Genomic DNA, 25,216 nt, shown 5'->3' with positions numbered 1-25,216 from the left:
CTTGGCATTCTCTCAACAAGCTTCACCTGGAATGCTTTTCCAACAGTCTTGAAGGAGTTCCCACATATGCTGAGCACTTGCTGGCTGCTTTTCCTTCACTCTGCGGTCCAACTCATCACAAACTATCTCAATTGAGTTGATGTCAGGTGATTGTGGAGGCCAGGTCATCTGATGCAACACTCCATCACTCTCCTTGGTCAAATAGCCCTTACGCAGCTTGGGGGGTGTTGGGTCATTGTCCTGTTGAAAAACAAATGATAGTCCCACAAAGCGCAAACCAGATGGAATGGGCGTATCGCTGCAGAATGCTGTGGTAGCCATGCTGGTTAAGTGTGCCTTGAATTCTAAATAAATCACAGACTGTCACCAGCAAAGCACCCCCTCCGCCTCCATGCTTCACGGTGGGAACCACACATGCAGAGATTATCCGTTCACCTACTCTGCGTCTCACAAAGACATGGCAGTTGGAAACAAAAATCTCAAATTTGGACTCACCAGACCAAAGGACAGATTTCCACCGGTCTAATGTCCATTGCTCGTGTTTCTTGGCCCAAGCAAGTCTCTTCTTATTATTGGTGTCTTTTTAGTAGTGGTTTCTTTGCAGCAATTCAACCATGAAGGCCTGATTCACGCAGTCTCCTCTGAACAGTTGATGTTGAGATTTGGGCAGCAATCTGAGGTGCAGTTAACTCTAATGAATTTATCCTGTGCAGCAGAGTTAACTCTTCCATTCCTGTAGCGGTCCTCATGAGAGCCAGTTTCATCATAGAGATGATGGTTTTTGCGACTGCACTTGAAAAAACTTTCAAAGTTCTTGAAATTTTCCCGGATTGACTGACATTCATGGTTGGTAAAAAATCTGAGTGGCTGGTAGATTTCTTAATCCACCTGCCACAGTGGCTGGTGGACCAAAAACTTAGTTTCAAAGCCCTGCTGGTCAATCATGATTTGCCAGTGCTGTGATAAGACTATCTGGCTAGCTTATACTGTTTTAGAAGAATGATTTCATAAATTGTTAAAACGTTACTGCCAATATGCCAACATTCCATTCAAACAATGCAGTCAATCCACAGCCATATACTTGCTGAAATAAGTTGATGATAAGACTTAGACAAGTTGTAAATGCAACAAGCACTGATATTGTATCTAATAACATATGTAATAACACAGATCTCTAAGAAAACTAACATTTCGACATTAATGTCTGTTTACATTAGTCTTAATTCAGAAAATGTGTCTAAAACCTGTATAAACTGTATTCATAAATTATATGACAATATTTTAGGTTGACATTTTAGGTTCACATGCCTTACTTGTATATTTCTGCATAAGTAAAATCAGGAGTATGCCTCTACTGTCATTCATTCCAATTAGACTGGTTTGGATTTCTCCCTGACCAACATGACTGCAATTTTGCCCAATTCTCGAACTAGTAACGTCTACGTACGACATAGCCCTCTAGTAATTAAATAGGATCTCTATGGGTACAGCACTGTTCCGTATTTTGTTATCTAGCAACAAGTGTGGAGTTAGAGTTCATGAATCAGATACTACCGTAGCCGGTGATGTGATTCAGATACTACCGTAGCCGGTGATGATGGCATCTTGACATGCCCCTCTTCCATCCACACAAAACTAGCTAACGTTAGCCTTACGTTTAATAAAGTATATTCTGTACAGGCTCACACAACGCCTTTTTCTAGATAACGATGACAATTCAGTGTTTGTTTACCGTGCTCGGGGACAAAGTTAGTTAGAACAGTAATGTTAAAGTTAACACCTCAATATAGTATTTATATTTAGCTAGCTAACAACATTGTTGAACTACACAAAGCGATTTCCGGTTACCCACTTTCGTCTCAGTTACAACAGATTTGGGGCCAAAATTCTCATTTCTATGCAATCAGTATCAGTAGTTAAGCAAATTATCTACCTGTTTCTTCTATCTCTGGGTCGGAATCTGCCTCTGAATCGTCTCCATAATCCGCCAAAGAGGAGAGAAGTGCACTCTTTTTGCCGCTCGCCATTTCTCCACCGGTCGCACAACAAAGACGTCACTTTCAGCGTCGTTTTTGAAAAGGGTATGCGTATTCGGGGCTCTGGGAAATTTAGTCCGAGATATTAGAAAAGGCGTAGTTACGAGTCTATTATGAAAATTATTGGCATAATGTATGACGCTCCGCCAGTTAGTAGAGCTCGTTTTAGTTGATCAAAAACACTGAGTTAAATAGGATAATTTAGAAATGTGGAGCTAATGTTGTAAACCGTGATTGACCACACACTCCAGCACAGTAGGTGGCGGCATGCACCTTAAACGTTTGTTTGCGGACCACCATTATATCATAGAAGAATGTTACCTACGCCTCTTGGAGGAGGGAACACAACAACCTGCTACAACTCAACAGTTGAAAAAAGGTATGTGATTGTAGGTGCGGGTAAGGTAGGAGAGGGGAACTTTAACTTGTACTTTCTTTGGTTCCGTCCAGCCCCTATTCCCCACCTTACCGTGTGAAGGAAGAATAAATTCCCTGTAAACGGTAATATTCTCTGCCTCTGTCATCCTTACCCGCACCTACAGTCACATACCTTTTTTTTTTAGCTCCGTGGGGAGTTGAGTTGGAGCAGGGTGTTGCGTTCCCTCCACCAAGAGGTGTACATAACATAATTGGGGCTCATCTGGGATCATTAAACCCACAGGACTCCACTGCTCTGAGCTCTCTGTGATTGGTGATTGAGGTGTGGTGGTAGGTTGTGAGTTTGGGTGACTTGTTTAGTTTACGTGTGTTCAGTAGGCTGCTGTGTACAAAATGGCTGCCTCAGCCGTCTCCAAGTTTATTGAAGCGCCCTCTGTTGATCGGTTGGTGGGGTTGCATAAAGTAGACCTTTGCACCATAGCTGACCATTATGGACTCTTCGTCCCTGAGAAAGCTCTAAAGGCTGAGCTTTTGGTGCTAGTCAGGGAGGGTTTAGTGAGAAAACAAATTTTCTTGTTGAAAGATGAGGAGCGGGAGGCTTCAGGAGAGGAGACGGGTAGACCTTCCAATGCCAAGTCGGAGGACGGGACGGAGGAAGGGGTTGCTCGTACCCCCTTTACATTGCCCCGATTCGACCCTTTATCTTCCGCGTCGGGTCGTTCAGACGGGACCGCTAGGCTAAAGGTGAGGCTGACCCGTTTGGAAATGGAGCAAAAAGATAAAGAGCGCGTTAGACAGATGGATTTTAATTTAGAAATTAGGAAAATGGAAATAGAACCCGACATGGAGGTGAGGATCCGACAACTGGAGCTAGATGCTGGCTCCAGTGCGACTCCACAACCTGCCCATCATCAAGCCCACTTCGATGTAAGTTAAAAAAATGCTTCAGTCCCTCCATTTCGGGAGTCGGAAGTTGATTCCTATTTCTCTGCGTTTGAACGTGTGGCCGCTGCGCTGCATTGGCCACTCGAGGTTTGGCCGCTCCTGTTGCAATGTAAATTGACTGGGAAAGCCCAGGGAGTAGTAGCCGCTCTCTCCCTGGAAGACAGTTTACAGTACGATATAGTTAAAACAACCGTGTTGCGGGCTTATGAGTTGGTGCCTGAAGCTTATAGGCAGTTCTTCAGGAACCACAAAAAACCCTCTCACCGTCCTTTTGATGAGTTTGGACAAAGAGTCTGTTTAATCGCTAGTGTTCAGCCAGCAAATCTAACACATTTGCTGATATTCAGGAGTTGATGCTGTTGGAGGATTTCAAAGAAACCTGCCTGATAGAATTGTAGTTAATTTAAATGAACAGAAAGTGGCGACATTGGCCCAGGCAGCAGTGTTGGCAGATGAGTACGCTTTGACACACCAAACTGTCTTTGGTGCGCCTTGTTTTGAAGGCCTAACGATTACGTCATCAGTGCCTCGTTCGGGTTGCTTTTCCTCTGATGACCCTAAGTCTTCGCACGAAATCCGTGAATGTTTTTACTGTCACCAAAAGGGTCAAGTGATTGCGGACTGCCCGGTTTTGAAAAATAAACCGAAACAGTTCCTGTCACCATCCCCTAAATTAAAAAGTGTGGGTTTAGTCCAGTCTTTGGTTTGTCCGTTGGACCTACTTATTGATTCAGCATTTGGGAAACCGGATCCTATCTATGGATAGAAAACACTCCAAAGTTTCCAAAACTGTCAAAATATTGTCTGTGAGTATAACAAAACTGATTCTGCAGGCGAAAACCTGAGAAAATCTAACCCGGAAGTGATTTTTTATATTTTTTTATCTGTGTTTCCTGGCCCGTCTTTCTTCCATTTAAAGGGGTATCAACCAGATTCCTTTTCCAATGGCTTCCTCAGGCTGTGACCAGGCTTTAGACATAGTTTCAGGCTTTTATTTTGAAAAATTTGCGAAATTTTTCAAAACTAGTCAGGTGTCCTCTGATTAGTTCTTGCGAGCGAGAGGTAGCTCTCCATTTTCTTTTTCACTCTTATTGAATAGGTTACGGTCCGGTTGAAATATTATCGATTATGTTTGTTAAAAACAACCTGAGGATTGATTATAAAAAACATTTGACATGTTTCTACGACCATTACGGATACGTTTTGGAATTTTCGTCGAACGGAACGAGATTTTGGTTTTCTGAACATAACACGCAACCCAAATGGTGTTTTTTGTTATAAAAGTAATATTTATCGAACAAAAAGAACATTTGTTGTGTAACTGGGAGTTTCGTGAGTGCAAACATCCGAAGATTATCAAAGGTAAGCGATTCATTTTCTTGCTTTTCTGACTTTCGTGACCAAGCTAACCAAGCTAATATAAGGCTAACTGTTCTAGCATTGATTGATACACTCACAAAAGCTTAGATTGCTTTCGCTGCAAAGCATATTTTCAAAATCTGACACGATAGGTGGATTACCAACAAGCTAAGCTGTGTTTTGGTATATTTTACTTGTGATTGCATGATTATAAATATTTTTAGTAATATTTTTGAATCTGATACGTTTGGGAATTTTCTTCTGCCTTTCAGGACCGGAACGAGGCTGTAGTTTTCTGAACATATCGCGCAACCCAAATGGCGTTTTTTTGTTATAAAAGTAATATTTATCGAACAAAAATAACGTTTATTGTGTAACTGGGAGTCTCGTGAGTGCAAACATCTGAAGATTATTAAAGGTAAGCGATTAATTTTATTGCTTTTCTGACTTTCGTGAGCATGCTAATTTGGGGCTAGCTGTTCTAGCATTGATTGATACACTCACAAAAGCTTGGAGTTCTTTCGCTGTAAAGCATATTTTCAAAATCTGACACGATCGGTGGATTAACAACAAGCTAAGCTGTGTTTTGGTATATTTCACTTGTGATTGCATGATTATAAATATTTTTAGTAATATTTTGCGCCCTGCAATTCAGCGGTTGTTTAGGAAAATGATCCCGTAAAAGGGATCCGTAGCGCAGAGAAGTTAACTAGGGCACAATCTCAGAAGCTGGGAGATGTGGTGGATTTGTCTAGTTCCATTTTTGAGAATGTTGAGGTAGAAGGCAATGCACCGAGTATTCCTTCTGCAAGGTCGACAGTTTTTATGGGGGTAAAAACCAAGGCAGGGGAAAGCGAAATCGCACCCCAATTACATTACATTCTTTTGTCTGTCATCCCGAGAAGGTGATTGAATGTCAAAAGGGAGACACCAGTCTTCGCAAGTGTTTTGCTTCGGTAATTTCCATTGAGGAAGCTAAAGCGTAAATGTGCAGGTCATAACACAGTTAGTGACTGGAGTGAAGTGTTTCAAGTGGTTGTTCCTACACCGTTCCAACAGCATGTGCTGTCACTCACCCATGACCAGGCGTGGTCCGGACATTTGGGGATCACGAAGACTTATAACCGAGTCCTTCAACATCTTTTCTGGCCAGGTTTGAAGTCTAATGTTGTCCAATTTTGTAAAACATGTCATGTATGTCAACTCACTGGGAAAGCGAATCAAACAGTTCCTTGTGCACCGCTCTGCCCGATTCCTGTGGTGGGGGAACCGTTTGAAGGAGTGAAGGAGTGATAATCGATTGTGTAGGTCTGTTACCGAAAACCAGGTCAGGTAACCAGTTCTTACTAACAATAATGTGCAGTGCTACTCGATACCCAGAGGCTTTCCCTCTCCATACTATAACGGCTAAGACTGTGGTGAAGGCACTAGTGAAGTTTTTCTCTAGGTTTGGAGTCCCTAAAGTAATCCAAACTGATCAGGGAACCAACTTTATGTCAAAACTGTTCTCAAATGTGTTAAAGACACTGTGTATTTCCCATCAGGTCTCCAGTCCGTATCATCCGGAGAGTCAAGGAGCCCTCGAACGCTGGCATCAGACGCTAAAGGCGATGCTACGCAAGTATTGCATGGATACCAGTACCGATTGGGATGAGGGGGTGCCCTTTGTACTATTTGCTATCAGGGAAACAATAAAAGAGTCCTTAGGGTTCAGCCCTGCTGACCTTGTGTTTGGACACACCCCACAGGGTCCTCTAAAAGTTTTGAAGGAGCATATCCTATCTCCTACACCCAGTAGCGCCCCTAGAAATGTGTTGGATTATGTCAGTAAGATGCGGGAGAGACTGCACGCCGCATGTGCGTTATCCCAAAAGTCTCTCTCCTCATCTCAAAATACATGAATTTACATTATGACAAAGAGGCTGTTGGCCGTTCTTTTGCACCAGGGGATCAAGTTTTAGTTTTGTTGCCAATCCCTTCCTCATCTCTGTCGGCATGTTTTTCTGGGCCATATCTTGTGGAAAAGAAACTCAGTGACACCAATTATGTGATAAAGACCCCAGATCGTAGGCGTTTTTCCCGTGTGTGTCATGTTAACATGCTGAAAGCATATTATATGCTTGACCCTCCAGACAGCTCCTCAGGTAAGCCGGTCCAGCCCGCTGTCTCCAGTGTGGCTGCGGTGGTGCTGAAGCCTGGCTGGGACCTAGAGGAAGATAAGGAGGACGGGTTGGAGTTAAGCCATATGTTACAGCAGTGTGAACGCTTATGTAATTCGGAGATGCTGAAAAAGTTACCCTCTCAAATGGAACATTTGGATAACAATCAAACTAATGATCTTATCCTATTGATAAATAGTTTTCTCAATGTGTTTCAGGACGTTCCAAGTCGCACGTCCATCTTGGAACATGACGTGGATGTGGGGAACGCTGCTCCTATACGCCAGCATCCGTACCAAGTTAACGCTAAGAAAAGGAAGGTAATGAAAAGTGAGGTAGCTTATTTATTATAGAATGACATGGAAAAACCCAGTAACCGCTTCTGGTGTTCCCCGTGTATTCTTATTCCTAAGCCTGACGGTACGTCCTGCTTATGTACGGACTATCGTCGCGTAAATGCAGTTACAAAGTCTGATACTTTTCCTCTACCTCGATTAGATGACTGCATTGATAGAATTGGCTCTGCTGCTTACGTTAGTAAGTTAGATATGCTAAAAGGTTATTGGCAGGTGCCTCTGACCTCTCGAGCTTCTGACACCTCGGCTTTTGTGACGCCTGATAACTTCGTACAATACACTATGATGCCCTTTGGAATGTGTAATGCACCTGCTACTTTTCCGCGCCTAGTTAACATTGTGTTTGTGGATGTGCCAAATTGTACTGCTTACCTCGACGCTGTGGTGATTCATTCGTCTACTGGTCTGAACATCTCGCCACCTTGAAAAGTGTGTTTCAGCGGTTGGAGAATGCTTCTTTAACCCTCAATTTGGCCAAGTCTGAGTTTGGGAAGGCTACTGTGACTTACTTAGGGAAGCAGGTGGGACGAGGTCAAGTGCGCCCCATAACTGGCAAAGTGGAAGCAATTGTTTCTTTTCCTGCTCCCACGACTCGCCACCAGTTGCGCAGATTCCTGGGGATGGTAGGGTACTATCGTACGTTCTGTAAGAATTTTTCAATGGTAGTAGCTCCCCTTACATCTCTGCTTAGTCCCAAAGTACCATTTAAGTGGTCCCAGGAATGTAACTATGCTTTTGAGTCCGCCAAAGCGCTACTTTGTAGTGCCTCAGTGCTTGCCACCCCCAACTTTGACAAACCTTTTAAGTTGGAGGTAGGCGCTTGTATAGTGGGGGTGGGTGCGGTTCTCTTGCAGGAAGATGAAGAGGGAGTGGATGGGCCCGTCAGTTTCTTCTCTCATAAGTTCAACTCGTGTCAGTCAAGGTACTCCACCATTGAACAAGAGACACTGGCTTTATTGCTAGCCTTACAGTTTTTTTAGGTATATGTGGTCTCCAGTGCCTTGCCTGTACTGGTCTTCATGAACCATAATCCTTTAGTGTTTCTAAAGCAAATGTACAATCAGGACCGCCGCCTTATGCGGTGGGCTCTGATTGTACAAGGATACAATATACAGATTCACTATATGAAGGGTTCGATGAACGTGATCGCCGATGCTCTCTCACAGGTTTAGTAACTGGGGATGCGTGTTGGTTTATTTGTTGCAAAATGGGAGTTTGCAGGTTTTGGGGTGGGTGTGTTACGTTCCCCAGTTTCTGTGTTGTGGGTTTGTATGTGTGTGTATTTCAGGAAATGGCTTCCTGGATTCCAAAGCAGCTTATTTGGAATCCAGGAAGCCATTTCCTGAAATACACACACACATACAAACCCACAACACAGAAACTGGGGAACATAAGAAGAAGAAGAAGAAGAAGGTGAAGATAACAACGCTCCACCCAGCAGACTGTCGAACAATCGCGTTCATGTTGTAATGCTGTGTCACGCGATTGCTAAACTAATCGTCACACAATCCCTTCTAAAAGTCAGGTTGTGTGTCAAGAAACCTTCCTATTTTCCTAGAAAGTTAGTAATGTCATGATTTCTAAGCTATACGATATGTATTTTTATTTAACCTTTATTTAACTAGGAAAGTCAGGTGAGAACAAATTATTATCTGCAATGATGGCCTATTACAGAGGACAAGTTAATTATCTCAAATCCTGGAAAAGATTTGTAATGTTGACCTTATTCACATAATTCTTGATCATGTTGTTTTTTTGTGCTAGTGCCCAATTGACTCCAATTATGCAGGTTTCCATTGCTTTTGTAGAATAAATCTGGGTCAATGTGGGGAAAAAAATATTACGACATGTGTAATGGAAACGGCAGATATAGAATACATTTTATAAAGATCAACATTTTTATTTGCTCAACGGGTGGATTTGTATTTTGTATACCTTTTATTGCAGAAAAAATAAATAAAATACATTTTGATTGCTGAATACTTTTCAAGATACGCCAGGCACGTGATGTCATAACGTACTAGAAGCTCTACTCCATATTTCATTCTAAATGTCTACTGCTTGCAAAATAAAAAAAAATCGACTATAAAAATGATGTTTCTTTGCAGGCAAGGATTGTCCTGTCTTTCAAGGATGACTGAATTGGTTTGCCTTGCTTTTCTGGTTGGCTGGCAAGTTTCATCTAATTATTTCAGATCTATAGGAGTTTCACCATGGCATGGACGTGGCGACATAAGAATGATTATAAACTGGGTGGTTCGAGCCCTGAATGCTGATTGGCTGACAGTCCTGGTAAATCAGACTGTATACCACGGGTATGACAAAAGTTATTTTTACTGCTCTAATTACATTGGTAACCAGTTTATAATAGCAATAAGGCACCTCGGGGTTTGTGATAAATGGCCAATATACCACGGCTAAAGTCTGTGTTCAGAACCATATACCACACCCCCTCATGCCTTATATCTTAATTAGAATATGGCAAATATTAGTAAATGATTGCATTCTATCCATGCTGGCTTTCCCTGACTACCTGAGACATGAAACTTGAGGTGGGAGGGCATACAGGCTGTCGCCAATTTATTGCCTAAATGGGTAATGGCAACATTTCAACCACTACATTTCTATTAGATGGTGTAGGTTTTTACAGATCTATTTTATTGGGTGGGGTGACATCTTTACGTTCAGCTGTTTTTATCGACACAATATAGATAAATGGAAACGCACCCTAGCAGGCAAATGTTGCATCTATTTTCTATTCCAACTTTCTAAATGTAAAGAAAATAAATCACTGGACAAGTTAATGGAAACATAGCTATTGACTCCTTGAAGGAGAGCTATCTTTGTCGGAGTGTACCCAGAATGCACCGCACGGCCATTGGCAACGTATGGGCAAAGTACACAGTAGGTTTTAATACAATTCCATTGGAGTTTCCCAACCCCTTAAAAGTATCTCTGATACACAGTAGGCTTTAATACAATTCCATTGGAGTTTCCCAGGCAAAACCGTCTCAAACCTCAGTATCACTGATAAGCTTAAATTCCTTTGACCCTATTTCCTACTGATCAACCTTTTGGCCTCAATCACTAGCCTCCCTTCTCCTCTTTAAAAAAAAATTATCATCTATTGACATAGATGGTGGGCCCCCAGAAATGACTCCTGTTGTGTATTGATATTCTAGTTTGTCCCTTTTAGGACACCTGTAACACCCCACTGCTTACGTACATTGGAATGTTTTGTTCTGTGAAACGAGTTAAACAATGCCCACGTTAGTTTCTACTCCCGTCCTTATATTAGTTGTATAAGTAATACAGTGTGCTATACAATAAAACTGGCGACGAGGAAGAAACGTTCTCACGTTTGTGTTCATTATTTTCGGTAGAATGTCTGAGTGTAAGTAGTTTTTTCACTGTAGAAAGACGCAAGGAACGTGGAGCTAGCCAGTCGAGTGATGCTAGCTAGCTACTGATGTCACAGTAACGAAAGCCTTGAGGAAGAGTTTCGTAGTGGGAGAAAGTGGAATCCCAAGTGCGGTCCAAACACTTAAAAGACACACCCTATCCCCTCTGCCCTCAAATTAAGTGGACACTTCTGATGACGTATCATGACATCTGACGAGTATACACTTGCAGGGAAAGGGGCGAGGGAGGAAGGAAAGAAAGATTTTTAAATTCGTCATTCGTTAATCCCGCGACGATTGTGTTTTCAGCCACCGGTAGTTTGTGGGTGCTTTATATGCACTACAGTCAATTAAGAGTGCATGTCTAACATAAACACCCCATTCCGTACAAATGTGCGCAACCGCAACATTCAAACAAGGCTACAAAGAAAACTAATGGGACTGTAGCGACTGTGTTGACTTCAAAATCGGGGGTGTGAACTAGGTTTCTATTCAAGCGTTGATCGACATGGTAATGGCTCTATAGTATTGGAGAAAAGTTGAAAAAACTGACCCTCCGTTACATCGTGACGTGTCATGTTGCAACGTACAGCATGCATAAAGCAACAATTTCTGTCTTACAATCTCTCTCTACCAGGTGTAGCACTTCTCTCATCATTTAAAAACAAGAAATGGACAGTGACGGGCATAAGGGGGGATACCTAGTCATTTTTTGCGTCATCATTTCATGCGATCATCATTCTCAAAGCCGCTGTTTACTTCTAAGATCACTTTAGCACCGCCCTAAAAACCCGATTCAAATTCGACACAAACCTTCAAATAGGTATGTAATGACACATTATATAAACTCTTTATAGTGTTTTATTTACATTTTTAGAGGCGATAAGGTGATAAGTTGGACAGATCGAGCGAATTTTTTTTCCCCACACAACATCTCTCCTCACTATAACGCATTAGCTTCGCTTCCCCACCCGCCATTTTTAAAAAGACCCGACGGGGCTCATTGCCTGCTTGAATTATGCAGAAACGGGCAGCGTTTAGGTCATGGAATTGATTCTGTTGGAAAGGGGAGAAATTGTGCTTTACAATGGTATTGACATTACAGTTGATCTGGAAGTATTACGTTTTTGGGGCGCTAAAATAAGGGCAATTGTACGGACCAAGGCGATGTACGAGTTTACGTTACTTATATTAAATATATCATTATTAATATACGCTTACTGTATGATAGATAGCAAATTAATTAGCTAACTAACATTAGCCTGCCTAGCTGGAACTTCTGAAGAAGGAACATGTTTTATTTCTACAATTTTCAAAAGATAACCAAACAAAAACATATTTACTTTTTACGAGACATGTTTGTGCAGTCATGGGCATTAGTAGCACAATTTAGAACTTATTTGCATTCATTTTTTACTTACACTTGTATGTTGACTTTTCCATTAATGTTGTTTATATGTTTTCACTGACTTTTCTAAGCGGATCTACAATCGTCGCAAATTGAATTTTGGGGAGTTTCAGGCCCCGGAGTGAACATAATTGTACACTCGCAAAGTCGACTAAAAACGAGGGCCGAGGGGCTTACTTTGCAAACTGCCCTTGTTTGCTAATCATTTGGACCGTCTTCCTAGATGGCGACGGGGATTCCCCCAAGGACAAAAGGAGAGGGTAAGTGGACAAGGGTGTGTCTTGTAAGTGTTTGGACCAAAGCCACTGTGAGTAAAAAAATAAATAAAGGTCTAGGAGTAAGGGACTGTCTAAAAAGTGTGAGAAAGAAAAATAATAAACCAAAAATGTCTGGTACTGGTTGGAAATATAGGAACATTTGATGAATCTGTGGAACAATGGAATAATTACACAGAACATTTGAAGTACTTTGTGTTGGCAAATGGAATTAAAGCAGAAGTAGTTGTGCCAACATTGACTGTTCAATCTACTGCACAGCCTAGTAACGCCTGAAAAACCTGGTGATAAATCATATGATGAAATTGTGGCTACTTTTTTAAAAGGACTTTATTCTCCCAAACCAGTGATAATCGCAGAGAGATTCAGGTTTCATACGAGAAATCAAGAGGGGGAGTCAATCTCACAGTTTGTGGCTGTATTGAAACAGATATCTGAATACCGTGAATTTGGGTGATCACTGAGTGACGCTATACGTGATAGGTTAGTGTGTGGCATGCGCAGTGAGGCAATTCAGAAACGTCTTTTGACTGAGAGTAACTTAACATTGCAGAGAGCAATAGAAGTGAGTGTGTCATTGGGAATGGCAAATAAAGACGCACAGCAGCTAAGTGCATCGACCCAAGTGCATAAGGTGTCTATGGATTTAAAAAGCAAGGCAGTAGGTGGCAAGCCATGCTATCGATGTGGGAAACCAGGTCACCAAGCAGAGGAGTGTTGGTGCAGAGGTTGTGGGAAAAAGGGTCACATCGAACGTGCATGTAAAAACAAAAAGACACAATCAAACAAAAGTACTGAACAAAGGAAAAGCGACTTCAGGAAGTACAAAAAGAAAGTTCATAAAATGGAGCACACAGAGGATGAACAAAGTGGTACCCTGTCTGAAGGGGATGAATGTTTGCATGTTTTGTCCATTTCAGACAATGGACACAGATACTGGGTGACACCCGTTACTGGATAGAAAAGCAGTACGGATGCAAGTGGACACTGGAGCAGCTATATCTTTGCTGTCTGAGGCTGTATAGAAGGAGAAACTACATCACCTCACACCACAGCCCACAAAGATGAGACTGAAAACATACAATGTTGAGACTGTTCCAGTGAGAGGAAGTATGATTGTTACAGTGGAGCTCAACAAACAGAAGGTAAAGCTACCGCTCTACATCGTGAAAGGCAACCATCCAGCTTTGCTAGGACGCACATGGCTGGAAAATATCAAACTAAACTGGCAGGAAATTCACATGGTTCCAAAAAAGCACACAAATCTACAAGGGATATTGAGGAAACTCACAGATGTGTTCAATGGAGAACTTGGCAGTATGAAGGACATAAGTTAAACTGACCGGGAAACCAGACAGCAAGCTAAAATGCTTCAAAGCTAGACTTGTCCTATACGCCATAAAACCAACATTTTAACTGAGCTAAACAGACTAGTCAAGAGTGGAGTATTGGATCCAGTGAATGTTAGTGAATGGGTTACACCCATCATTCCAGTCATAAAAAAAGATGGATCACTCAGACTCTGTGGTGATTTCAAAGTTACTGCTAACCCCGTCTTGACTGCTGAAAAATATACACTACCCCTCATTGACGACCTCTTTTCTGGTTTAGCTAGAGGACAGACATTCAGTAAATTAGACTTATGTCAGGCCTATCTACAGATGCATGTGGACCAAGAGTCACAAGAACTGTTGACCATAGTGACTCACAAAGGACTGTACAGGTACCGGAGGCTTCCTTTTGGAATCACCTCAGCTCCAGCCTTGTTTCAGAGAGCTATGGACCAGATACTGAGCGGGCTCACCGGGGTCCAATGTTACCTCAATGATCTACTCATCCCCGGCAAAGACGAGCAGGAGCACCTGAGAAACCTGGATGCTACACTACAGAGACTGGAGGAGTACAGTCTGAGGGTCCGGAAGGACAAATGCGTCAACAGTTTAGGGCTCCACAATGCACCATCAAAGGGGAAGGCCATCGTGGAAGCTCCATCCCCACAGAACGTGAGATCTTTCTTAGGTCTACTGACGTTCTATACAAAGTTTGTGCCAAACCTAGCTAACATGTTAAAGCCACAGCATTAACTTTTGAACAAAACCAAACAGCTGAAGTGGACAGACCGATGTGAGGAGGCCTTCAAAAATGTAAAAACAGCCTTAGCTCAGTCAGAGGCTCTCACCCACTTCAACCCCAACTTGCCATTACAGTTGGCATGTGATGCATCGCCTTATGGCGTTGGTGCTGTTGTCTCACACATAATGCCACCAGGTGAAGAAAGGTCAATTGCTTTTGCATCACGGACGTTAAGTATAGCCGAGAGCAGCTATGCACAGATAGAGTTGAAGCACTCGGCGTTAAGAAATTTCATCAGTTTCTGTTTGGCTGACGATTCACACTGTTGACGGACCATAGACCCTTCACCTACACCTTTGATCCCCACAGCGGCATTCCGTCGCTCGCAGCCAGCCGCATGCAGCGATGGGCATTACTGTTATCAAATCAAAGGAATGGAATTAAGAGTATATAAATATATGGACGAGCAATGTCAGAGCGGCATAGACTAAGATACAGTAAAATAGAATACAGTATATACATCTGAGATGAGTAATGCAAAATATATCAACATTATTAAAGTGACCAGTGTTCCATTCATTAAAGTAGCCAATGATTTCAAGTCTATGTACAGTTGAATTCGGAAGTTCACATACACTTAGGTTGGAGTCGTTAAAACTCTTTTTTCAACCGCTCCGCAAATTTCTTGTTAACAAACTATAGTTTTGGCAAGTCGGTTAGGACATCTACTTTGTGCATGACACAAGTAATTTTTCCAACAACTGTTTACAGACAGATTATTTCACTTAGAATTCACTGTATCACAATTCCAGTGGGTCTAAAGTTTACATACACTAAGTTGACTGTGCCTTTAAACAGCTTGGAAAATTCCAGAAAATTATGTCATATCTTTAGAAGCTTCTGATAGGCTAATTGGCATCATTTGAGTCAATTGGAGGTGTAGCCAAATTTCTTCAGCCTCCTAAGGTTTAAGAGGCGCTGTTGTGCCTTCTTCACCACACTGTCTGTGTGGGTGGACCATTTCAGATTGTCAGTGATGTGTACGCCGAGGAACTTGAAGCTTTCCACCTTCTCCACTGCGGTCCCGTCAATGTGGATAGGGGGGTGCTCCCTCTGCTGTTTCCTGAAGTCCATTATCATCTCCTTTGTTTTGTTGATGATGAGCGAGAGGTTATTTTCCTGGCACCACACTCCCAGAGCCCTCACCTCCTCCCTGTAGGCGGTCTCGTCATTGTTGGTAATCAAGCCTACTACTGTTGTTTCATCTGCAAACTTGATGATTGAGCTGGATGTGTGCATGGCCACGCAGTCATGGGTGAACAGGGAGTACAGGAGGGGGCTGAGCACGCAACCTTGGGGGCCCCTGTGTGGAAGGGGGCGGTCCGTCAGGTAGTTCCACAGGGCAGGGTTCAGACCCAGGGGCTCAAGCTTAATGATGAGCTTGGAGGGTACTATGGTGTTGAATGCTGAGCTATAGTCAATGAACAGCATTCTTACATAGGTATTCTTCTTGTCCAGATGGGATAGGGCAGTGCGATGGCGATCGTCTGTGTATTGGGGCGGTATGCAAATTGAAGTGAGTCTAGGGTGACAGGTAAGGCAGAGGTGATATGATCCTTGACTAGTCTCTCAAAGCACTTCATGATGACAGAAGTGAGTGCTACGGGGCGATAGTCATTTAGTTCAGTTACCTTTCTTTCTTGGGTACAGGAACAATGGTGGCCATCTTGAAGCATGTGGGGACAGCAGACTGGGATAGGGAGAGATTGAATATGTCCGTAAACACTCCAGCCAGCTGGAGTGTTTCACTGTATTTTTACGAAGACTGTCTAGTTGAAATAACGCAGGGAAAGCCCATTTAGAAAATGTATTCAGATTTGTATAGCCAGCTTTTTCATAGAACAACCAAAGAAACCGTTTTGAAATCCAGCCCTGTCCCTAATTCCACAGCTGTTAACTTTGTTTCACTTTGTAAAATGCTGGCAGTAGGCTATAGCCTATACAGAAATATCAAGGCTTTCCTACATGTTACAGAGCTGTTCATTAGCATGTTTCCAATCACTGACACCTTTCCACAGCCATCTCTCAGTGTTCTCAGCAACGGCTACAGTGTGTACAGTCTGTGAGACCTGGGGACTGGACGTGTAGGCCTCTGCTAGTTACTCAATATCTGCTCCGGCCTTTCATCTGTATTTCCAGCACCCAGAAGACCCTCCTTTGTATGAGAGCCTTATTCCATCTTATTCCTTGAGCCTAAGCAGTGATTGTAACTAGTTCTCTTGTTGTGACGGTTTTCAATATGTGGTGCAGTAGGAGAGAGAGGGCAATTTGTAAGTCGCTCTGGATAAGAGCGTCTGCTAAATGACTTAAATGTAAATGTAAAATGTATAGCTGGTTTAATGTTAACTGATGATATTTGGAGGTGAGGCCTGAGACTCTGCTACAAGGCCTGATAAGGCATGCTTTGCTGCAAAACCGTTACTGAAAAAACACATGAATTTCACATGTGAAGTGTTCCAAAAACACATGTTTTAATGTGAATTAGCTACGTCTTGTAGTGGTATAGAAAACAGCACCTAAAGTGAAAGTATCAGGTATAGGGTGGGTTAGTCCTAAGGTGTGGCCTTTGTCATTTTATAGATAGTAGGCCTAATTGTAGGAAAGTCAGATATGATATCGGCCCAGACAGTTATTGGAGTGTTACATTACATTTTAACTGTTGACACGATGCACTCAATCATTTATGTACTAATAACAAGAAGAATCACAATGTCAATTTTTAAATTCTTTATTGTACTTAGTTTTATTAGCACTTAAACATTAAGTAAAGCTAAAGTTGTAAACAAACACATTGCTCCTGTAACAACTACAGATCAATATAAGATAAAAACACTGCTTGTTTCACTCTAAATTAATTATACTCAAGTACTGTACAATCAGAGATGGTATAACTACTAATAATCACGAATCACCATTTATAAGGTGACCTATTTCTACAATACTGCATCAATAGCGAATCTGGTCTCAGGGAATTTTGTGTTATTCTGTACTTAAATCCGAGAATCATTTGGTATGGTTACATAAGACAGATGGTTACTCAAGGCAAAAATTAAAAGTAGGGTGGTTGGTCAGGCGTATAATGCGAAAGTCTAGCAACCCAAAAGTTGAAAGTTTGAATCTCATCAAGGACAACATTAGCATTTGAGCTAATTAGCAACTTTCCAACTACCTACTACTTTTTAGCTACTTTGAATGTTACTTAGCATGTTAGCTAACCCTAACCCCTAGCCTAGCTAACGTTAGCGAGCGAGCTAATGTTAGCCACCTAGCAACCTACCTAGAATTCATAACATATCAAATGTTTTGAGAATTCGTAACGTATTGTACATTTAGCAAATTCATGACATATTGCATGTTTTGCACATTCGTAACATTATAATACGAATTGTAATTCGTAACAAATCATACGAAATGGGTAATGGACATCCACTAATTAATACATTAAAAAAACATTATTTAACCTTTATTTATACCATACCATAACATAACATACTATATGGGGTGTTTCGGATTGACATACAGAATAATACGAAATGCTCTTAGACAAGGTTGCAACACCACTTTTTGCTTTGGCACATCTTAACTGATTTTCCTAGTTAAATAAAGGTTAAGAACAAATTCTTATTTACAATGAATGCCTACTGGGGAGCAGTGGGTTAACTGCCTTGACCAGGGGCATAACAACAGATTTTTACATTGTCAGCTCGGGGATTCGATCCAGGAACCTTTCGGTTACTGGCCCCATGCAACCCCTAAGCTACCTGCCGCCCCAGTAGGCTTAAATGTTTTGTGCTCATTGCAGCAGCAGAGGGCACTCTCTATTGGTCTGTCCCGTTCCAGTGGAAAACAGAGCTAAACAAAAACAATTTTGGAACTTCAGGACTTTTTCCGTGGGGTCATCTTAAAGGAGAACAGAGAGGGGTTTGACATTCTGGACATAAAAACAGACCTTCCAAAGAACAAGATACAAAACTAAGGGAATTTCTAATGTATCTTTTTATAAAAAACACACAACATAAAACCTATCAGCTCTTTCGGGTTAAAATTACATGAGAAAAATTGAGTAGGTCTGTTTTTGTCCACCTCGGAGTGGTTTGTGTTCTCAGACCGAGTCAAACAGAACAACAGCGCAGAAACAAGGCCCACAGTGCTCTGTTCCTAGTGCATCATTGTCCTGTTTACAACTACTGCTGAGTAGTCTTAATGACTTCTGCCATTGCTCATCAGCCTTTATACACACATGGATTCTTCAGGATGGTTGTATAGCAGTCTGTCTGTCCCCTCCAAACTACATTGTTCAGGCAATACCAATACTTTAGAGAGCATCCCCTTCCTTGCTTCCTCCCTTGAATTGCTCTTTCCTCCCTTCCTTGAAGGGAGGGAAGGGTGCATTTTATAAGTATTGCAACTGGGCCACTGTCCGCTCCTCCTCAGACAGCCTGTAAGGGCTGGACCCGGGAGCCCTGGTATTTAGGCTTTCCACAGCAACAGCAGTGAACGCAGGATAGAACAATCATAAACAGGAAAGTGGCTGGAAGGAGAGAGAAAGAGAGATTTAGCTTTCTAACATAAATTACAGTACCAGTCAAAAGTTTGGACGCAGCAACTCGTTCAAGGGTTTTTCCTTATTTTTCCTATTTTCTACATTGTAGAATAATAGTGAAGACATCAAAACTATTTAATAACACATATGGAATCATGTAGTAACCAAAAAAGTGTTAAACAAATCAAAATATATTTTAGATTCTTCAAAGTAGCCACCCTTTGCCTTGATGACAGCTTTGCACACTTGGCATTCTCTCAACAAGCTTCATGAGGAATGCTTTTCCAACAGTGTTCCCACATATGCTGAGCACTTGTTGGCTGCTTCTCCTTCACTCTGTGGTCCATCTCATCCCAAACCATCTCAATTGGGTTGAGGTCAGGTGATCTGATGCAGCACTCCATCACTCTCCTTCTTGTTAAATAGCTCTTACACAGCCTGGAGGTGTGTTTTGGGTCATTTCCTGATAAAAAACAAATGATAGTCCCACTAAGCGCAAACCAGATGGGATGGCATATCGCTGCAGAATGCTGTGGTAGCCATGCTGATCACTGACAGTGTCACCAGAAAAGCAACCCCACACCATCACACCACCTCCTCCATGCTTCATGGTGGGAACCACACATGCAGAGATCATCCATTCACCTGTCTCACAAATACACTGTGGTTAGAACCAAAAATCTAAATTTGGACTCATCAGACCAAAGGACAAATTTCCACTGGTCTAATGTCCATTACTCTTGTTTCTTGGCCCAAGCAAGTCTCTTCTTATTATTGGTGTCCTTTAGTAGTGGTTTCTTTGCAGCAATTCAACAACGAAGGCCTGATTCACACAGTCTCCTCTGAACAGTTGATGTTGATGTGTCTGTTAATTAATTGAACTCAGTGAAGGATTTATTTGTGCTGCAATTTCTGAGGCTGGTAACTCTAATGAACTTATCCTCTGCAGCAGAGGTAACTCTGGGTCTTGCTTTCCTGTGGCGGTCCTCGCGAGAGTCAGTTTCATCACAGCGCTTGATAGGTTTTGCGTCTGCACTTTCAAAGTGAAAGAAACTTTCAAAGTTTTTGACATTTTCCGGATTGCCTGGCCTTCAGCACTAAGTAATGATGACTGTCATTTCTCTTTGCTTATTTGAGCTGTTCTTGCACCAAATAGGGCTATCTTCTGTATACCACCCCTACATTGTCACAACACAACTGATAGGCTCAAATGCATTAAGAAGGAAAGTAATTCCACAAATTAAGTTTTAACAAGGCACTCCTGTTAAATGAAATGCATTCCATTTCATGAAGCTGGTTGAGAGAATGCCAAGAGTGTGCAAAGCTGTCAAGGCAAAGGGTGGCTACTTTGAATAATCTCAAATCTAAAATATATTTTGATTTGTTTAACACTTTTTTGGTTACTACGCGATTCCATATGTGTTATTTCATAGTTTTGATGTCTTCACTATTATTCTACAATGTAGAATTTTTTTTTTTAATAAAATAAAAAAATCTGGAATGAGTAGGTGTCCAAACTTTTGACTGGTACTGTATGTAAACAGAGACTAACTTGTTGCTCTGCCAATAACAGATTGAAAGGTTGCATGATCAAATTCATTACTGATTACATTAGTGTTGTTGTGATCACTGTAATTCAACTCATGTGGTTTTACCCAGTTATAATTGAAACAGTCACTATGACATACTGTATGTAACATGTTACAATAACTAAGCACTAAGCGAGGCTGAAACAGTTGAATTCTGGAACTGCCTTATGCTGCTTTCAGGTCTACGAGAGGTATCCAAGGGTTGGGGCTATGGACTGGCATGTGCCTAGACTCACCGACGAAGAGGATGATTATGAAGAAGGCCCCCAGCTCCAGCGAGTTGGCCTGCGGGAGGTTCTGTAGTTTAGTCCACACCTTATTTAGGATGTCCAACACCTCCTCCCTCACCTCCATCTTGGATTCCCCTGGTCAAGTCACACACAGAGGGAGACTGGGGATGGATCCAAATAGCTTTGGGGTAATGTTTTGAACTTATGGCACTGCACCTAAGGGGAGGATTAGGGTACAAAGACATGGAGAGAATTAGAGGATGTTTGCATCACGAGAGATTGTTGGTGGTGCTCATGCACGCATGCATACACTTTAGGCACGCACACACTTCCTATAAGAACTTTCCTGAATGATATCTTTCATTCCTCACATCTATAACTGTGAACTTTTTGAGTGTTTCTTTAGGTAAAAGACAGTATTATGTGTTTGCATGAAACTCGCCCTTGACAAAATAGCCCTTTAACCCCACCCTAACCCTTCTAGTCAACTATGCAATTTGTTCTGGATGCTCTACAATTACTCTCCAACATCTATGTTTTATGTATATTTATATTATTCTCTATATTTTAACGCCTGTATGCTCATGCATTACATCTCACCCCTCTAATCAGGCTGCTGATGCGTGTGTTTATTTGTGTGTGTGTGTGTGCGCGTATGCGTGTGTTTGTCTGTGGGTGTGTAATGTGTGTGAGAAGTCCTGGTGTAGCTGGAACTGTCCATACTGTCATTTAATTATAACCCGTCCAGACTATTTCAGGATTGGCATTTCAGACTGGGCTCTGTCATCAGCTACAGCAGCTGTGTGTGGGCTATCCAACGCATGTTGATACTAGACTCAAATGTGTGTGTGTGTGTGTGTGTACAGTACATGCTTCCTTTGCACTTATCTAGTTCTCTAATCACTTATCTTTGTGAGAAGCTGCTAGGCACTGAAGCCACATTATGTGGTGTTGTGTGGCACGAACTACCCAGTTACACCACTGTGTCAAATATCTGATGCAGCAACACAACAATCTGCCTGTGCACTGTTTCCTCTACTGTTACTGTAACTTACAGACTAACTGCCTGGGCAGTCTGCTCATTGGTCTTGTGATCTCCCTTATTGTTTCTTAAATGGTACCATCCCTGTACGAAGATGTTTATATGGAGTTATTCACTATACTCTGATATTACAAGTAGGTTGTGTTCCCGTCTTCATCACTAAGCTTTCCATCATTTTTTCCAATCAGATGCCTCACAAGTCCTCAACTGGCAGCTTCATTAAATAGTACCTGCAAAACACCAGTCTCAATGTCAGCAGTGAAGAGGCGACTCTGGGATGCTGGCCTTCTAGGCAGAGTTGCAAAGAAAAATACATATCTCAGACTGGCCAATAAAAAGAAAAGATTAAGATGGGCAAAAGAACACAGACACTGGACAGAGGAACTCTGTTGATGTTGAGACTGGTGTTTTGTGGGTACTATTTAATGAAGCTGCCAGTTCAGGACTTGTGAGGCATCTGTTTCTCAAACTAGACACTAATGTACTTGTCCTCTTGCTCAGTTGTGCCTCCCACTCCTCTTTCTATTCTGGTTAGAGCCAGTTTGCACTGTTCTGTGAAGGGAGTAGTACACAGCGTTGTACGAGATCTTCAGTTTCTTGGCAATTTCTCGCATGGAATAGCCTTCATTTCTCCGAATAAGAATAGACTGACGAGTTTCAGAAGAAAGGTCTTTGTTTCAGGACATTTTGAGGCTGTAATTGAACCCACAAATGCTGACGCTCCAGATATTCATCTACTCTGAAGAAGGCCAGTTTCATTGCTTCTTTAATCAACACAACAGTTTTCGACTGTGTTAACATAATTGCAAAAGGGTTTTCTAATGATCAATTAGCCTTTTAAAATGATAAACTTGGATTAGCTAACACAACGTGCCATTGGAACTCAGGAGTGAAATCAGCCGTTTCCAGCTACAATAGTCATTTACAACATTAACAATGTCTACGCTGTATTTCTGATCAATTTGATGTTATTTTAATGGACAAAAAATGTGCTTTTCTTTCAAAAACAAGGACATTTCTAAGTGACCCCAAACTTTTGAACGGTAGTATATATACTGTATTCTATTCTACTGTATTTTAGTCATTGCCACTCCAACATTGCTTGTCCTAATATTTATATATTTCTTAATTCCATTCTTTTACTTTTAGATTTGTGTGTATTGTTTGTGAATTGTTAAGATATTAGATATAAGATATACTGCGCTGTTGGAGCTAGGAACACAAGTATTTTGCTACACCCTCAATAACATCTGCTAAATATGTGTATGTGACCAATAACATTTGATTTGCCAGGGTTACTCTGAGGAATGACCTGACCTCTGCTGTTTCTCTCCCCCTCTTCTCTCTCTCTGTCTGTCTATCTCACTCTATCCTACCCCCATCTCATTATTTTCTCTATCCTCTCCCCCCACCCTGGCTCTCTCCCCTTTCTCCCATTCAATCTGTCCTGGGCCCTTCTCCTGGTTCATGTTACTTTACGTGAATGTCTGAAGAGACCCCAAAGGTTTCACTGAAAGCCAACTTTATTCCCTGAATATCTGCAATGCTGAAAAGTTCTGAAAGTCATATTCAAACATATACTGTTTTCATGTAACAAGCAATTGTCAACCACTACAGTTTGTATTTTATCTTAGCAATTGAACATGTTTATGTCCAACAGACATTGAAAAAACAAGTGTAAACGATATACAAAGAAATAAAACATCACTGACAGGGAAACTTTACTGTATCAAAAATCTTACCTTTGGAGGTGAATTAGTTTGGTAATGTGTCATTCTCTCCAACTTCAGTACAGAGTTTATCCACTTCTCTCAAAGTTTCTCAAATGTCCATTAAAAACTCTCTCTTTCACCATCCCCCTCTTCTTATTCCTATACTTTGTGTGGTCTCCTCTACGCTGCTTCACCTCATCTAATTAGCTTATTCCAGTTTTCCAGACTGAAAGATTTTATTTTGTCCTTTTAAAGGTTCTGTATCTTTAGTTCACTGGGTTGTCAGTTGTCAGTATGGCAGTTTCCAGCAGTTTCTCTCTTTAAAAGTCTGTGTTCACGTTCTGCTTCTTTGTGCTGCTCTCGTCTTCTGAGAGAGTCTGTGTACCTCCTCTACTATGCTCTCTCTCCTTAGTCTTTTGCACTGGCAGTAAGTCTCTCCCCTTTCTCTGCCTCCACTCCCCCTCCGTCGCTCTCTTCTGGCGCCGTCTTTCCACACTCATTCACTCTCACTCTGTTTTTTTTTGTTTCTCTCACAAACCCCCTCTCACTCTACACCTCTCTCTCACTCTCTATCTCTGGAGGCCAGCTGCTCTTGTTGCCCTGCCTCCTTTTTTGTGTTTGGTCACTGTGGAGACCAAGCTCCTTTTACCGCATAAGAACAAGGGATGAGGGATGTGTGTGTTTATGTGTGTGTGTGTGTGTTTGCATGTGTGTGAGCATTTGTGTGCGTGTGTGCGTGAGTGCATGTTTCGTCCGTCTGGTCGTCTGCCAGCTGACACATGCATTCCTCAAGTGCGGGACTGTGTGTGTGTGTGTGTGTGTGTGTGTGTGTGTGTGTGTGTGTGTGTGTGTGTGTGTGTGTGTGTGTATTAGTTATTGATTTCATTAGTCCCCTTGCACTTCTCAATGTCAGCATGATACTTTAGTGAGTGCTGCAGTCTAGGCTACCCTGGGCGGCAGGGTAGCCTAGTGGTTAGAGCGTTGGACTAGTAACCGAAAGGTTGCAAGTTCAAATCCCTGAGCTGACAAGGTACAAATCTGTCGTTCTGCCCCTGAACAGGCAGTTAACCCACTGTTCCTAGGCCGTCATTGAAAAATAAGAATTTGTTCTTAACTGACTTGCCTAGTTAAATATAAAAATAAAAAAATAAAAACAACAAAAATAAAAGGTAGATTTGTAAGTCGCTCTGGATAAGAGCGTCTGCTAAATGACTTAAATGTAAATGTACGACCATGGATCTAACAACACCCCAGTCAACTCCAAGAAGCACAGTAAAGGTGGAACTGTTTTTCCCGAAAAATTTGTATTTTACCTCAATAAAAGCTCCCCTGTGTTCCTCCTTTATTTACTGTTCCATCTGATGTATTGGAGGTGTGGTCTCCTTCACTACGGAAGGGTTCCAGTAAGAATGGAACAGAGAACAATGTGGCTTCTCCTCTGGTCTGTTTGTGTTTGTTCTCTGTAATAGAGCCCTGAGCTACAGGGAGTGAGGGGTGTGTGTTGGTCAGTCAGAGGCAGACCTTTCAAAGAAAGTATCCAAATGTTTATTTACATCTCCTTTTACTTTCTATTGTTGTTAAATGTGGGAAAATGTGAAAGAATGTTAAGCGGGAAGGAATTCCCCATATGTCGTTTTTTATAGAATGCCT

At 41.8% G+C, this 25,216-nt stretch overlaps 1 protein-coding gene and 1 long non-coding RNA gene across 2 annotated transcripts in view; both read right to left on the bottom strand.

The window, feature by feature from the left end:
* LOC120029921 (SAP30-binding protein-like) overlaps positions 1–2,037 on the bottom strand; it is a 43,646-nt gene extending 41,609 nt beyond the window's left edge. The window contains exon 1 of the mRNA XM_038975231.1: positions 1,934–2,037. Within this exon, the coding sequence (XP_038831159.1) occupies positions 1,934–2,027 (94 nt within the window). The 5' untranslated portion in view covers positions 2,028–2,037. The remainder of the gene's footprint in view (positions 1–1,933) is intronic.
* Positions 2,038–17,172: 15,135 nt separating this feature from the next.
* Positions 17,173–24,057, bottom strand: LOC120029741. Its single transcript, XR_005473597.1, has 3 exons — positions 23,597–24,057; positions 20,819–21,028; positions 17,173–18,981 (listed from the first exon to the last, which is right to left on the bottom strand). It is a non-coding gene; the product is annotated as an uncharacterized LOC120029741 (long non-coding RNA).
* Between the last annotated feature and the right edge of the window lie 1,159 nt (positions 24,058–25,216).

The sequence above is a fragment of the Salvelinus namaycush genome, chromosome 35, assembly GCF_016432855.1.
Source record: "Salvelinus namaycush isolate Seneca chromosome 35, SaNama_1.0, whole genome shotgun sequence".
In the NCBI taxonomy this organism is placed as follows: domain Eukaryota; kingdom Metazoa; phylum Chordata; class Actinopteri; order Salmoniformes; family Salmonidae; genus Salvelinus; species Salvelinus namaycush.
Note: the sequence above shows the minus strand (reverse complement) of the source record. Positions and strands in the feature narration are given on the sequence as shown.